Consider the following 16,057-nt stretch of genomic DNA (forward strand, 5'->3'; position numbering starts at 1 on the left):
TGAACACAGTCGGGGGACCAGGACCGGAAAGGCCCACCCATTGCTCAATCATTGGAAGAAGCTCACTGGTTTGTTTGGGGGTGGTGTCAGTCTTCTTGAGGGTGCAGCAGTTTGGTTTGGGCATTTCTAATTCCCACCCACATGCTAGGATGTGGCATCGCATAAGTCGCACTATATGTCCAAATGTTTGTGGACATCCCTTCTGACCTCTGATCCGCATGAACCTGTTGGCATGCTGCTTAATGCCAGGTGTGGGATAGAGGGGTATAAAGCCCACCAGCATTGAGCTGTGGAGCAGGGGAACTGTGGAATGATAATTATGCTCCATCTAATACTTTGAGGATGCGCTGGGGTGGTGATCGTCCATCACCCTGACCTCGCTAAAGCTCTATTCCACAATCTAGTAGAAAGCCTTCTTTCCTGGACAGTAGAGAAGGTTACTTCAACAAAAGCAGGATACACATTTTTAAATAGACCCTTGATGTGGGAAGAAACAATAAATAAGCAGGTGTCCCAATACTTTAGTCCATATAGTGTTAGACTGGTTGGGGCTAAAAAAAAAAAAAGGTCAGAAGTGGTTTTACAATCCATTTTACTGGCAGAGCTTGGTTTAGCTTAGGATTGTAGCTTCCTGCTGCAGTTGGCCTAGTGTTAGCTTTCATATTCTCCTGAAGTAGCCGCTACGTTTAGCCTCCGACGGCTTTTGCCACAAACATAATTTGGCCCAGCAAGTGTCTCTAGAACCGAGCATCCTTTTCCTAACATCCTTTCTAGAGGTCTCTACAAATTAGGAGTGGGAACCGCACATCAAGGGTGATATGTGACTCAGTAGAGCCCTACATCACACAACCCAACTGAGGGTCCAGCTCTCCCAGTTTTAACATTAAACCCAGACAGGGGGAGAGTATGGAAACATGGGAATTGGTGAGATGGAGATGGAGAGCCGTGGCCAGAAGGCTAATTTCAACCCCCTTGTTCTAACAAAAGACTACAGGGGGCCTCTAGTGGCTCAACTGCCCAAGTATCGATTCAGTCATTAGGAGACACAAACCTGCAGGTTTGATCCCTGGTGATGCCCAGGCCCTCCATGGTCTGTGGCCTGGCTAACCCGGGGAGGGGGTTTGCACCCCAACCTGACCACAATTTCTTTAGTATGTGTTAAAACTCGTGTTAATAAGCTTATTCTTAGCAAATACACTAATGTGTTCTCTACTCCAGGCTGTAAACTGCGTGTAATTGGCATATCATGTATCACCACAGTGCTGTAGAGGATGTTTTCACAGGCTCTGTCTGGGTCATTCTACTGGTTTAAGGGCTAACGTGTGGCGTTTGTGGTGGGCCGAGACCCACAAATCCAAAAGATATGGATGAAGAAGGTAGGTGTGTAGGTCTTACCAAAAAGGGTTATTTGATTCAACAGTAGTGGAGCCTTTTGTGGTGCTATTTATAGATGCACACTATGTGGAGAAAAGTATTTGGACACCCACTTATTTATTGTTAATGTCTGAAATTAAGATTATTATAAACATTTCTAGCCTGCGTTTGTTGGAGTAGCTGTCTCTACTGTCCAGGGAAGAAGGCTTTAGTGTGTGTGTGTGTGTGTGTTTAGAAGTGCATTAGTGAGGTCAGGATGTTCAAAAATCACCACCCTATCTCATCCTAGTATTGGCTGGAGCTCCATTATCACCATTTCAGAGAACACCATTCCACTACTTCACAGCTCAATGCTAAGTGGCTTTATACCCCTCTAGCCCATGCCTGGCATTAGGCATGGTACCAATAGGTTCATGTTTATCTGGCCCATAGAGTCCTACTCTATTGGCAATTCTTCTCAATTGTGCAGGGACTATACAACTAACTTAAAGTAGCTGAATGGACGTGGGCTAGGAGGGGTGCTCCGTCCATTACTTTTAGGATGAGGTGGGGTGGTGATCATCCAACAGCCTGACCTCACCAACGCTCTTGGTGCCCAACGCAGTTAAATGCTCACGCCAACGCTCCTTTCAGTTTAGACAATGATAAAGGAGCAGGTGACCCAATAATTTTGGCAATGCAGTGCAGCCTAGGCCAATTTGGTGTGATTATAGGAGACAAAAAAAATGTAATAAAAACATGACTTTTTTTTATTATTATTTATTTTTTCCTCCTCCCCCTCATGGAGGGCGGGTGTACATCAGATGGTACAGTAACAAAATCTGACCTCAGTCGGTACAGTTGGCCTTCCCACTGTAGCGTATCCCCTGCGAGCCCTTTAATTATAATTCCAATTACAATACAATTACACACACACACACACACAGTGTCACACTGTGGAGAGGAATGACTACGTTCAACATGGAATAACAAACAGAAAACTGATCACAGACAAAAATATGCAAATAAATAACAGCAGACTTTCAGTTAGTCTGAGAAAGAGGGGAAAAAAACGTAAGATGCTGTTCTCAAGTCTGGCTGAAGGACTGGTCGAGGAGTTGCTAATGTCACACAGCATTTCACATTGCGAATTATATGAAAAGACTCATCAGTCTAGAAGCAACAAACCACTTCAGTGTCGTTGAAAATAGTGCAGGAACAAGAAAAGAACTCAAGGAGCAGCTCAAAGAGGATTCTTCTGAGGACCACCAGAGTCCTGATCCTAAACGACCTTCATAACACCACCACGGTCTGATCGTCAAAACGTCCCCCAACTCCACTTTCATGGACAATGGACTCATACATCCGAGGTTTACCCGAAGTATAGAGTCTGAAGAGGTACTTTAGGAACATCTTGGAACCGCTTTTGTTCCAACAGCAATGCCATGTCCCAAGTCCTGGCTTACAACCTGCCCTGCACTGTTCTCTCTGCCTATTTACCCAAAGACTGGAAACTCAAGTTTGTAGCAGATGGAGCATCACCCAAGCTTCATTCATGTTTATGAGCTGCTAAACCAGTAGCTTACTAATCAAAAGGTGCAAATTTGACAATACAGTCATTCAGTCAATCTGATTTCTGTACATTACTCTCCTAATCGTTCACCCTGCCCCCCCCCACCCCCAGACACGTGCTGCAGGTCAGTGAGCTTTACTCGTCAGCGCTGTGTGATTTAGCGGAGCAGGAGTCACCGTAGAGTCTGGCAGCACTGCTAACGGCTCTGCTGTTTGGAAGAAATACATCTGAAACAGAGGAGGAAGAAATATCTGTTAGAAAATGAAGACTTCAGGTGATCATTTGGTGGAAACTGGGTTTAACCTTCTCTATAGCCCCCACACTCAACCCTGCCCCCGGCAGTCTTATCCTCCACCAGTTTACACACTGTCAACAATTACATATAAATTACAGGAATTTTTAAGAGCTGGATTGTTGCTTATCAATATGCCTGGATTTCTTGTTATTCATATCATCATATTACAACGTTAAGCGTTTATCATAGTGACGTGTAGTTCTGACCTCGCCGTGTGATTGGCTAAGAGGTGTTCCATAAGTGCTATAAAATCATAAAGCCCCTGTGAACAAATTCTGATATTCTGGATTATTTTTATACAACTAAACCTGGGTGCCGAGTTACCTTGCAACCGATGGCCAGCAGCGCATGGAGAAGCACTATGGTCGCCATGGAGACGAAAGCGGTCGTCTTGGTGTCATCGCGGACAACCGGCCAGAAGGTGATTACCAACACCGAGCCAGAGATCACCATGGCGACCAGAATCAGGAGCCACTGAAGCCATCCAAAAGGAATGATCCATAATATCTTTAGACAGAAAAACAGAGATTTATAGGTGTGGTATGGTTGCGCAAATTCATGTGCACACCTCTTTTCCACTGTAGGGCCAAACGGTTACTAAGACCACGCTAGCTAACTCCCTGAAGCCACATCTCATCTTTTAGCATTGTGTAATCTGCATGGATTCATCACACTGGCTTTAAACCACGCGGAGGAGGCAATTATACAGATGTCGTATGCAGAATAACATTGAAATCCAACAAGTCTGCCTAACTAACTCAACGAGGTTTGCTGAGAGCATTATGCTAATGGATAGTAACAGTGGTGTTAACTCCGACTGCCTCATAGACCAAGATGCAGTCTCAGCCATTTTCTGTACTGCCCCCCCCCAAATGTCCCTCAAAACACAATAGACAACGCTCACATCAGATCCAAAACGACCTCCAGTTCTCCTGCCTCCACATATGAAAACAGCTCATTAGCATCTGCGGCATTACTACAGCAACCTATGCATATAGGTTTGTGAAGTCCCCCCCTGCATGCGTAGTAGCATACTTACAGAGGTAGGAATATATATGAAGAGGGAGTATCCATAGACGCACACCGTCTCTAGAAAGGAATAGGCACTGATCTGTCTCTCAGCGTTCTGTCGCCAGGTCATGAAGCCCCACACGCCCAGTGGTACCAGCCATGCATAGAGGAACACGGCCACGGCTGCGATGGTCACTGTCAAAAAACAAAATGACCACTTTAAGAGAATGTCCTCCACTCACTCGCTCGCATTCATATGTTTAACAGGCTTCTCCACAAGAGGGTGCTATATTACAAGTAGCTAGTGGTGCTTCACGTTAATGACAAACACTCCTGAATCCTTGTTTCTTCCTTAAACCCCCAAATATAGTGTTTCCTTAGTATTGCATCGAAGCTTCCTTCAAATATACCTTTGAGAGGAAATGGCGACAAAGCAGGTACAATCACATCTGACTGACCTGCCAGTAAGGCGCTTTACATGATGTCTCAAGGACCAGCCTCATATCTCGAGCAATTATTTACTTTAGTATTTTTTCCATGTAGATAAAATTAGGCTTGGTTCAAACTCTTTACACCAATAGAGAGGGTCATGTGGTGGGAGTCACTGTGACCAGCGGTTTAGTGTGAATGCCACTAAAACCCAAAGGCGGGAGGGAGCTATTGTGTGATTGAGCGTACAGATTCCCACTGTAGTTGCGAATTTAGCGACATGCTAAGTTTAATTAAAACATAAAACCAACAAACCTGGATTAACCAGTCTACTAAATTTGCCTGAAAATGTTAGAAAACACTCCTCGTTCTCAGATATGAGGCTTTACACTCTAAACAGGTGTAATCTGAGCCGCAGTTAGCTGGCTGTCCCTGGCTACACATCTCTGACCATGGACCATTGGTACTTTAGTCATTTGGTTGGATTGCGGTCGAATCCGACTGCCTTTAACTTAAGCAGGTAATTGTCAGTTAATTGTTTCATTCCCAGTTTGGTCAGTTTCCCTAATAAACGCTGCAGCCGTCCTGCTGAACGTTTTGCCGCTTAGTCTGACTAAAGGGGGCGTGTCCCAGAGGGAACATGACCTTGATGCATAATTTTTACATTAAAATAAACAAATATTCTAGAAGCCAAAGTTGAAACAATACTGAGTGGATTAATTGATCGGGGTTGCTAGAGAAGCATCTCGTGATTTACTCAAAAACAGCTTTTGTTTACCCTGTTAGCCCTGGAAAGATGATGCTAGAGTTTCCTGTAACGTACACGTGAACTGTCATGGTCCATCTCATTAGTCAATCAAACCCTTTTTATGTCGGCACAGAAAAGCCACCAGCTCTAGCCAATCCCGATTACTAACAGAGGAACTTTCAACTCTAGTGTATGAACAGGGGATTTTAACCCTTTTCTTCCTTTGCATCTAAGGATGCTAGCTTACCTCTGTGGAACTGAGGCCTGTAGTGGTAGCGAGGGTTACCCATCTCACTCAGAAACGTTGAGAGGTTTCCACTGATGGCCACCGAAAACACTAGAGTTGCGCATATCCAAAACGGCCCTGGAAATCAAGGAAACATCATGGCTTATGCAATTAACGTTTGTTTGAGAATATTTGTAATTTTATTTAGAAAACCTGCCAAGATGTACTTCCACTCACTAAGCACTTAATTAGGTACACCTATCCATTCATGCAACTATCTAATCAACCAATCATGTGGCAGCTGTGCAGTGCATACTATCATGCAGATATGGGTCATCAGCTTCAGGTTATGCTCAGATCCACCATCAGAATAAATAACGCCTCCATCCTTTTTGCATGGCATAATTATCGGTGCAATGAGGGCTGGTTTAAGTATTTCTACAACTTCTAAACTCCTGGGATTTTTCTCTAGATCAGGGGTGATCAATTTCGGTCCTGGAGGGCAGGATTCAAGCACACCTGATTCAACTGACCTGTTAACTGCCAGGATTAGCAGGTCTGTTAGATCAGGGAAATCAGCAAATTGTGCCGGACTCCAGCCCCCACTGCTCACCCCTGCTCTAGAGTTTACACAGAAACATCTGCACGTTCTGCAGACGGAAACGCCTGGCTGGTGAGAGGGGTCACCACAGAGAATGGCCAGACTGGTTGGAGCTGACAGGAAGGCGACAGTAACTCAGAAAACCACTGTGTATCTCAGAATGCACAACACTTCCATTCTTGAGGTGGATGAGCTACTGCACCAGAAGACCACATGAGGTTCTGCTTTGGTCAGCCAAGAACAGAAAGCTGAGGCTGCACCAAACTGGACAGACAAAGACTGGAGGCATGTGGTGAATCTGGATTTCTACTAGTGCACACAGATGGTAGGGTCGGAATTTGGCACCAACAGCTTGAATCCATGGACCCAATCTGCCTAGTGTCAACGGTCCAGACTGGTGGAGGTGGTGGAATGGTGTGAGCATCATGTTTTCATCCCTTCATGGCCACAGTTTACCCATCTGTTAACGACTACGTCCAGCATGATGATGCACCAGGTCACAAAGCACAAGACCTGGATCTCAAACTGGATTCATCACAACGGCAATGAGTTCAGTGTCCATCAGTGGCCTTCCCAGTCATCGGAACTCAATCCATAAGAACACCTTTGGGATGTGGTAGAACGGGAGATTCCCTAAGGAAATCTGCAGGAATTGCGTAATGCCATCATGTCAACCTGGACCAGAATCTCAAAGGAATGTTTCAAACATCTTGTGGAATCCATGCCACCAAGAACTGAAGCTGTTCTGCGAGCTAAAGAAGGCCCTATCCAGCATCAGTATATATATATACTTACCATACAAATCTGGGTTGTTTCTAATGTGATGTTTGATGAAGTTCCGGCCAGGCAAAGGCATCACTGAGGCTTTGATCCTATCCAACACCTAAATTAAATAGGAAAGAGACGTGACTGACTGTTTTTCAGATACGTCAGTAAGACTGGCACTACGCAGAAACTAGTTAATCTAATTTACAGCCAGTCGTGGAAATTTGTACCAATGATCCAAACTAGGCATCTCGGATGACAGCATAGGTTACAAGAGGCTCAGACCCAGATCTCTGCTTTGTGATAACATTCGTTGTGAAAAGCTCTGTATAATTATTTAAACAGATTCAGTTCAATTCAAATTCATGTCAATTTAACTTGAGAGTGGTTTATAAATTGGAATCTTATATAGATTCGAGACGTTTTAAGCACATATAACATCACATTGGATCTCAAATCAGAGGCAGATCACAATAGAGTCTGAAAAAAAGGGCTACAAAGATTCAAAGAATTTAAAACTTGATTTGGTGAGATACTGTGGTGTCCCGACATTTTTTCAAAATAGCAAGAAGCAACTATATTTAAGACTAAATGATCCAATAATTGCCAGAAAATTCTAAATGTTACAAATTGGAATGTTTATTACATTTTACATTGGCTTTCAATTTGTATCATGATTGCTCACAACATTTTTGTTTAAACAAATGAAAACATATAGAAAACAAAATTGTTTAATCCTTATTTTCAACTCTAGAAGTAATTTTTTTTGCGCACACAGGGCATGGATAACCCACCAGGGAGCAGAAAACAATGCTTCTAAACCCATTTCCTCTTTCTTATTAATATGTATCACATGTTACTGTTATAATGACATATTATGAAAGGTAATCAATACACACATCAAGAGTGTACAAATTCCATACCTGCATTGTGTCAACATTGAAGAACGACTGATAGTATTCAAATGTCCAGAAGCCACCGGTTTGTTTTTCACCTCCAAGCAACTGCAATTAAAGGACAAAGCAGTGGTGTTCAGACACGGTATTAGGTACAACTGGAGCAATGCAAGATTTAAGGTGTAGTAATTTTGGAATTCTGTGACAACAAAGAGAGAACAGGGCACAATTGTACTTGTTCTTTGTAGCAGACTGGGTGAAGTGTAGAATTTCTGAATGGAGGGAACACCGCTGTAAAGACCAGGGTGTTATTAGCATAAAAACTAACCCAGCCAACCAGCTATGATCTCTTCAGCTAGCTAAGCATACAGCGCACCAAGAGGAGAGTAGCACTATCCAATACAAATCTGGAATTATTACTTTAAATAATAAAGAAATAAATACATTATTCATCACTTAATAATCATTATCATATAAAAAAAATCTATATTCTGTTACAGAAAATATATATTTTAAAATATTTCTTTAACCTTTTTTATTATTTGTATTCTCTATTTGACATTACAATGTGCAATATTTTTCCATTTCCCCATGTGCAATTAAGGGTCAATGTGCAACTATCTTTAAATAATCTGTAAATAATATTTATTTTTCAGAATGTTTGACTTCTATTATTTATACTGTGTATATATACTGTTAATTTATCTACTTTGTCTTGTCTGGTCTTTGCCTTTGCTGCTGTGACACTTTGAATTTCCCCAATGTGGGACTAATAATGGATTACCTTATTTTATCTTATTTTGTAGTATGGTTTTACCGCATGTCCTAACTGGTAAACCATAAATAAATAAACAATAAAGCTATGCTATGCTATGCTATGCTATAATGACTCCTGTGAGCCGCCACAGTGATGTTAATCAGCCAGTCAAAGCAGGGTTCGTGTATTTTTTTCCACAGTGTTTAATCCTATGACAAAATAACAGGGTTTGCAATGAATAGGCTTGTAAAGTCATTTTTACCCCCAACAAACTATTCATACAATGACAACTTCACATACTTAGTAAAAGCATTCTAGGGCGACCTTAAAGAGAGCCTTGATATGGCGGAGTTCATGTTAATCTAGTTTTACAACCTATATCACAAATGTAAACAATGAATAAAGTCCATACACTGCCAATGAAATTCAATAGTGTAGATCTTTTGGAAGTGGTACTACAGTACTGTCACGTCAATAAAATTTAGTTAAATTTTAAAGTTTGTTTATGTCCCGCTGTCCTTCTAATCATTCATCAACTTTACAAAGGCACCTCTGAGCTCTCCTGCTGATTGTCCTCATCATCCGACAGGTCCAGTTTAACGTCCCCTGAAGGTGCAGCAGTGCTGGAGTTGGAGATGCTGAGTGTGGAGGCGCCTGGGTCAGCGGCCAGTAAACCTGCGGCCTCTTCGAACTCTGCACAGGTTTGCAAAGAGTACATGAGTGAGGCAGGAGGGGAGAGGCAGGAAAATCTGAGCAGTTTACTGAGCTGAACAGAATCACCCACCTTGAAACTTTAGATCGTCAGGACTAGCCATGGTAGGAGATCAGAGAAATGACTGAAGAAAGAGGAGAACGTAGCAGAGCAGACCATGAATATCAACCTTTTCACGCCCACATATGACATTTATTTAGATCTAAACTAAATGTTTTGAATCTTAAAGCACACACCCATCAAGCAATTTATTAGGAACACCTGTACACCTACTCATTCATGCCATGAGTGCTAGCAGTGCAGGTGTGAGTCCGATGGGCTACAGCAGTAGGACACTTTATCAGGTTCCACTTCTGTCAGCCAAAAACAGACTCACTTAACAGACACTATTTTTTATCGAATTAAATTTTAATTTTAATTTAATGGCTACGTCCAGCATGATGAAGAGCCATGTCATAAAGCAAAAGTCGTCTCAATCTGGTTCAGTTCAGTGTTCTTTAGTGCCATTCCCAGTCACTGAATCTAAATCCAACAAAACTCATTAGGGATGTGGCAGAAAATCAGACGTACAGTTGTGAAAGTGCTCCTGAAAAATCTGAGAAATGCAATCATGTCAATATGAACCAGAATCTCAAAAAAAAACACTTCCAAAATCCTGTAGAATCCTGGACAAGACAAGTCTACCCTATTCACCATTTGTGTTGGAATTTGGCCTCCGCTGCACCCATCCGTGCAGTGAACACACATGCCCTGAGCGGTGGGCAGGCATTGCTGCAATGCCCGATAAGCAGAGGAGGTTCCCCAGGTGCCCTATAAAGCAACCCAATAGTATCAGCTTGCCGAGCCAGAGTTTTAAACCCGGTGATCTGGCATTCTAGCCATGATTGATTGATTAATTGATTGATTGATTGGTATAAACAAGCTCAATGTGTGGGCAAAAAAACCAAAAAAACAACATTCCCCAAACCATTACACCACCTCCACCAGCCTGGACTTTTGACACAAGGCAGGCTGGGTCCATGGATTCAAGCTGTTGGTGCTAAATTTTGATTCCACCCTCTGTGAACCTTAGCAGATATCGAGATTCATCAATACAGGCGCCGTTTTTTTTGCAATGAAGAACTGAGGTGGTTGTAAGCACACAGGGAGACCCTGCCCAATATAAGCACTGTGTTTCTAATAAATTGCTTGGTAAGCATCTCTCAGAGGTCAGAGTTTTTTTTATACCACCACATTAAATTATCATTAATTCATGGTGCTGTGGGAAGTTCCTCCAAGGTTTAACTGTACAAATGGCATCACTTTAGGTCAGGTATTGGTCAAATACAGGGGGTTGAGAACAGGTTCTGCCCTCTTGCACCCTTGGCACCCTGCACCATTTAAGGTGGAAAGGAATATTGGTGGCTCGCAGCTTTGCACTAATATTCACCATTAATCCATCCCTGTCCAGCAACAGCATTTGGTAGAATCGATACCTTGGAGAAACCTCCAGCATAACCCAATCAGGACCCAACGCTGCTGCTTCTGCTGCTCATGATCATGAAGATTTAAGGTGGAACAAAATATTTGCAAAACAGAATCAGGAATTAGATAGCTACCAACTCCAGCAACAAGGTATGTAGCTAAGAACGTCAGCGTCCTCTCACCAGTGGTCAGTCCTCCTGTGGGCACACCATTAAGCTGCCTCTGCCTGCTAACGTTAGCTTTTAAGCTAGTAACAACACTGTGGGAGACAACAGGATGTATGACAACCGCTGCCTCTAAACAGCCCTAACTATTATAAACAAGTGGTCACACTAAATAAAGATTTAAGACCGTCTAATTACATGAAAATGTTAAGTTAGTTAGCTAGCCAGCTAGCCCATGCTCCACGTCACCTATCGAACAAGCCAGTTCCTGCGTGTGTCAAAATAAGGTCACGTGACCGGACCCAAGCCGGAATATATATTATTAAAAAATAAATAAATAACTAAATTAACTAAAACACTTTACAGTGTTTTTTTGGTTGGAAGAACTTAAGCTAAGTTAAACTGATTAGCGGGTAATTTTTAATAAAATAAAATGAAATATAATTATCGTTCTATTAACAAAACTAATTTTAAGTCGAATTAAAATATTCACCTGTTCTTTTAAAAGAGCACGGGTACGATACATTGTGTGTCTGTGTATGTTGGAATATTTTTAAATGTTTTTATTTCTGAGTTCAAAAACCGTGTTGCATTTGTAGTTTTAAAAGTGAGATAAGTGAGTGCAGTTAGCGCAGAGGGAGCGTCGCAAAAACTACAATTCCCATGATCATGCTGTAACATGTATTTATGTTTATTTAATTTTTTACAGCCCATGCTGTTATCCTTTTACGGCATTTTGGCAGCTATGATTAAATAACCAAAAAAATAATTGTGTGATATAAATAATCGATAAACATCATTTTAAAAAAATATCTAAAATAAAAGCACCTCACATAACGCTGAGCTGTAAGCAGATAATATATAAAAAAAATAATTGTATTATTTCCAACGCTAAAACGTATCTGCGCCATTCGGGCTCTGCAGCTGTGCCGCTTTTCGTGTTTACGGAGGGGCTGTGGGGAAACAAGGCCGTCCCGTAGCTGTTCCGGTTGAATGTACAGTCATGTGCCGCTGACAGGCGTGTGTTTGGGGGCTAACATGGCTGCCTCGTGTGTGTTGAGGAGGCTTTGCTCCACGGCGGCTGCGGCTCAGGGCAAGGGCACCAGGTGGGAGAGACTGAAGAGCAGTCGTGTGGGTAAGCGCTTTAATAGACTAATAAATAAAACCCGAACAGTTTATTATATTTAATAAAGCTGTTCAGCAGCGCAGGTCAGTGTCCGGGCTGTCCTACTGCAGAACCGGAGCGAGGAACCGGTGTTCTGACCCTAGAGTTTATTATAATTTATTACAGTGAAGGATTATTTTTTCATTTAAATGGTTGTAAGAAGCTGAAAGAGATTATGAACAGGTTTAGCAGTGTGTGAAATCCCAAAAGCTCTGGCTAACATCCCGGTCCTTAAAGGTCTTTAAGGTTATTGCCTATAAAAGTCACCACGAGCTATCGGCCTTACTTTTCTCAATGATCTTTTATTACTTTATTCTTTTATTTGCATTAAAATCTATTGTTTTTTTTTTTTGTTATTTTATTTATTTAAGTGTTTTTTTTTTGTTGTTGTTTTTTTTTACTAATGTTTGTACCCATTTATTATTTAAGATTATTATAATTAACTAGTTTTTTAAAATTAGGCTTCAAATCTGTTTTTTATATTAATTTTAAATGTTTAGCATTTTTATTTAATGTATTTTATCAATTTTCTTTTTTATTATTATTATTATTATTATTATTTTAAATGTATAGCTTGGTAAAATAAGATAAGATAAGATAAGAGTCCTTTATTAGTCCCGCAGTGGGGAAATTCACAGTGTAACAGCAGAAAGGGATAGCAGGACACTCAGTTACAAAAATTTAGATAAATAATTTACACTATGTACACAATATAAATAAGAATTAAAAAAGCAATAAACAATATTATTTACAGCAAAAGACTCTTAATTGCACATGGGGGTGGGATATTGCACATAGTATTCCCTGAACATGAACATGTGTGTGTAGTTAAGTTAAATCAGTTGAAAGCAATTAAAATCTGCCTGTCCAAAAAACCTAAAAAGCCGCTCCACTTGTCTGGATAACGATGTGGGGAAAAGTAATTCACAGGCAAACAAACAAGATGGATGAGCTGCTTATTATTGGTATTTCAGGGCACCCCAGCCTGTAAAACCTAGCCCAACTATCCAACCAGATAGCTAACCTGAGCTCTGCGCTGAAACCCTACACCCACAGTTTCCTGATTTTGCCCCATCCCTGCTAATAAAATCGCAAGACAGACTCTGGTGTGACCATGAATTTAAGGCTTTGTCGTACTTCTTGAGGATACAATGTTTGCTTGACATAATTGAGGAGCAAAGGAATAACTGCAGACGTCGTGTGAAGCATTTGCCTGGTCGATGCTGAAAAAGCAGCTCTTCGCAGCATGCGGTCCACTTCACGTGAGCTGTGTTGAAACTGTGCCCTCTTCACTGTCCCCTACATGTAAAAGTCCAGGAACAGAAATCAGGCCCTTTGTGTGTGAGCTCACTGCTGTGAGACCAAACAGTGCAATGGATTATGGGTATTTCATGTCCTTTTAGTGTACATTGTTTGTATACTATATGTTACGTTGCATTGTGGGATTATTGCAGTGCACAAAAAAAGCAGCGCTACATTCTACGCACCTAAAAACTAAAAACAAGTAGTGCACTATTTAGTGAATAGGGCACAGTTTCGGACACATCTGTCATCATGGAACTGTCTGTAGGGTCATAGGTAGGGTCACCACCTGCTGTACTGGAGAGCTCTTACAAAACATGCAAAACAAAGTCATGGAGTTTATGCAAGCTTGTAAGCTCACTGTAAAATCCTGGTATCATGAAATCCTATCTCACTAAAATCTGTCAATGTCCTTTTTGGCAGGTGTGTGGTGCCGTGGCCTTTTGGGTGACTACAAGGAGGCTTGTCGGGAGGCTATTGTTGGAGCACGGGAGCGCCCCTTTAAAGCCTCGGTTTACATGGCCCTGCTCGGTGGAACGTACGCCTGTTATCGAACCAACCCAGACAACACGTCCTTCCAGACCGATCTACTAGAAACCTCCAATAAGCTGGCCCTTCTGTCTCCGTGGATACGGAGCGGGACATCAGACGGTCACGTGCAGAACCTGGTGAAGTTGGGCAACGAAGGCCGACTGCGTTACCTCAGTCTGGGCGTGGCTTCGGTGACCTACGTGGTGAGCTTCGACCCAGAGAGCAGCCTGTACGAGGCGCAGTGCTCTGCTCTTTCTGTGCCCTGGGCAGAGCTCCCCGGACGCGTGCTGGACGTGGGCTTCGCCGGCCGCTGGTGGGTGCTGCACCACAAGATGAAGGACTACGACATCAACGAGGAAGAGTTCAAGCACCTCCCTCCAGCTTTGGCTGCCACGTCGGCCCCTTCGGCGCAGGAGACGGCGCAGAACGAGAGGCTGCACAGGGAGTCGCTGAAGGCGCTGGTGATGGAGGTGGAGGAGGAAAAGGCAGATGGTGTAGTCAGCATACAGAAAGAGGGGGAGATCGTAGCGGCAGGAGGTGAGAGAAGTACGTGAGGGGAGATGTGAGGCCAAGCGGTGATGTGCTGCAGTAAAGGACATGTACTGTCGTGGACGTATGGACTGGAGACATGTGACATAAGATCAGCTTAATGTGTGTGCAGCTTTCCCAGAGGGGGAGAAGCGCATCTCTGGACGTGGACTTTCATTTATATGTAGTTATTGGAGTTCTAGGTCTTTCACATATTGCAATACTGTATATTGAAACCTCACTCTAAAAATATTACAAATGGTGACGACATAGAAGAACCACATTTGGTTCCATCAGAAACATTGTTGTGAAATGAGATGTGAGTGTAAAGAACCTTTAAACCCACTTCTCTAAACCTTTAAAAGGTTTTTCCGACTCAATATTTTACAAAACATGGTTCTTTATGGAACTACACAGTTCTTCTACGTCACCGCCTTAAAGAATCATTTTGTGGCTGAACTGAAACAATACGCATTATTGTTATTTTGCGGTCATCGTCACTCTTGATTATGTTATGGTGAAGTTTACCGGCTTTTGTTTTCTTTTTTCTTTCAATTGTTCAAAATTGTCTTGAAAATAAAGGTGCTTAAAGGGGTTATATGGAGCAGTGGCACTGACAAACCTTCACTGTTGGCAACCAAGACTTTCAGCCTCCATGTCATTTTGATAAAAATTTCATGTAACACACTGATGTCTTCCCTCCCCCCCCCTGATCAGCTATTAACATTAAAACCACCTGCCTAATGTTGAGTACTGTCCCAAGTCAAGTCAAGTCAAGTCAAATTTATTTGTATAGCGCTTTTTACAACTGTTGTCGTCACAAAGCAGCTTTACATAATTAGTACTTAATAAAGAACAGAGACAGAGAAGAAAGAAGGAATAACATGAAGCGTCAAAGACCCCCGTGAGCAAGCCAACGGCGACAGTGGCAAGGAAAAACTCCCTCAGAGCTGGAGAAGGAAACCTTGGGAGGAACCAAGACTCACAAGGGGGACCCATCCCCCTCTGGTCAGACTATTTAAACATTAATGATAAAAATTACCAAAGCAGATACAACAGAAAGTTAATAGTCGTGATATTAATAGTGTCAGACAGGCACGAGTCCATCTAGGTTAATAGTGTCAGACAGGCACGAGTCCATCTAGTCCATCCCAAGAACTTGCAAATGTCTTGTGGGTTTATCGGACACTAGAGGGCGATGCCGAGCGAGTTCTCTGAATTTGTTAATATGGTGCTTTTGAGCAAAATCATACATTATAAGTCTTTGATCATTTGTATTCTGACTAATGCCCTCATTCCCTCAACGCATCGTTTAAAGCTTTAAACTCCAGTTAAAAGACTCCAGCGTCAGCTCGCCAACCAGTCAGCACTCAGTAGCAGTAATGCAAGAATTTCTACTACCCTAAATCTGTTTGCTATAGAATATGAAAATATACAGGTATGCTTTCTCTGCGTTGGCTGCAATGTCCTCTGGTATGGCACCAAGACGTCAGCAGCAGGTCCCTTAAGTCATGTAAGTTGTAAGGTTTATGGATCA

At 42.2% G+C, this 16,057-nt stretch overlaps 2 protein-coding genes across 3 annotated transcripts; one reads left to right on the forward strand and one right to left on the reverse strand.

The window, feature by feature from the left end:
* Nucleotides 1-2,122: 2,122 nt before the first annotated feature.
* Nucleotides 2,123-11,253, reverse strand: yipf2 (Yip1 domain family, member 2). 2 transcript variants are annotated; one of them, XM_072692998.1, is made up of 9 exons: nt 11,013-11,253; nt 9,439-9,490; nt 9,205-9,347; nt 7,925-8,005; nt 7,032-7,119; nt 5,657-5,773; nt 4,261-4,427; nt 3,546-3,728; nt 2,123-3,153 (listed from the first exon to the last, which is right to left on the reverse strand). In XM_072692998.1, the coding sequence occupies exons 2-9, from the start codon at nt 9,467-9,469 to the stop codon at nt 3,052-3,054; spliced, it is 912 nt and encodes a 303-aa protein (XP_072549099.1). In that variant the 5' UTR covers nt 9,470-9,490; nt 11,013-11,253; the 3' UTR covers nt 2,123-3,051. The 2 variants fall into 2 exon arrangements, with proteins under 2 accessions (XP_072549099.1, XP_072549100.1); XM_072692999.1 differs by having other exon boundaries at nt 10,965-11,253.
* Nucleotides 11,254-12,030: 777 nt separating this feature from the next.
* On the forward strand, nt 12,031-15,232 carry timm29 (translocase of inner mitochondrial membrane 29). The gene is made up of 2 exons (XM_072693892.1): nt 12,031-12,129; nt 13,885-15,232. Exons 1-2 carry the CDS (start codon nt 12,033-12,035, stop codon nt 14,544-14,546), a joined length of 759 nt encoding a protein of 252 aa, XP_072549993.1. The 5' UTR covers nt 12,031-12,032; the 3' UTR covers nt 14,547-15,232.
* The last annotated feature ends 825 nt before the right edge of the window (nt 15,233-16,057 follow it).

This window comes from Salminus brasiliensis, chromosome 12 (assembly GCF_030463535.1).
Source record: "Salminus brasiliensis chromosome 12, fSalBra1.hap2, whole genome shotgun sequence".
Taxonomy (NCBI): Eukaryota; Metazoa; Chordata; class Actinopteri; order Characiformes; family Bryconidae; genus Salminus; species Salminus brasiliensis.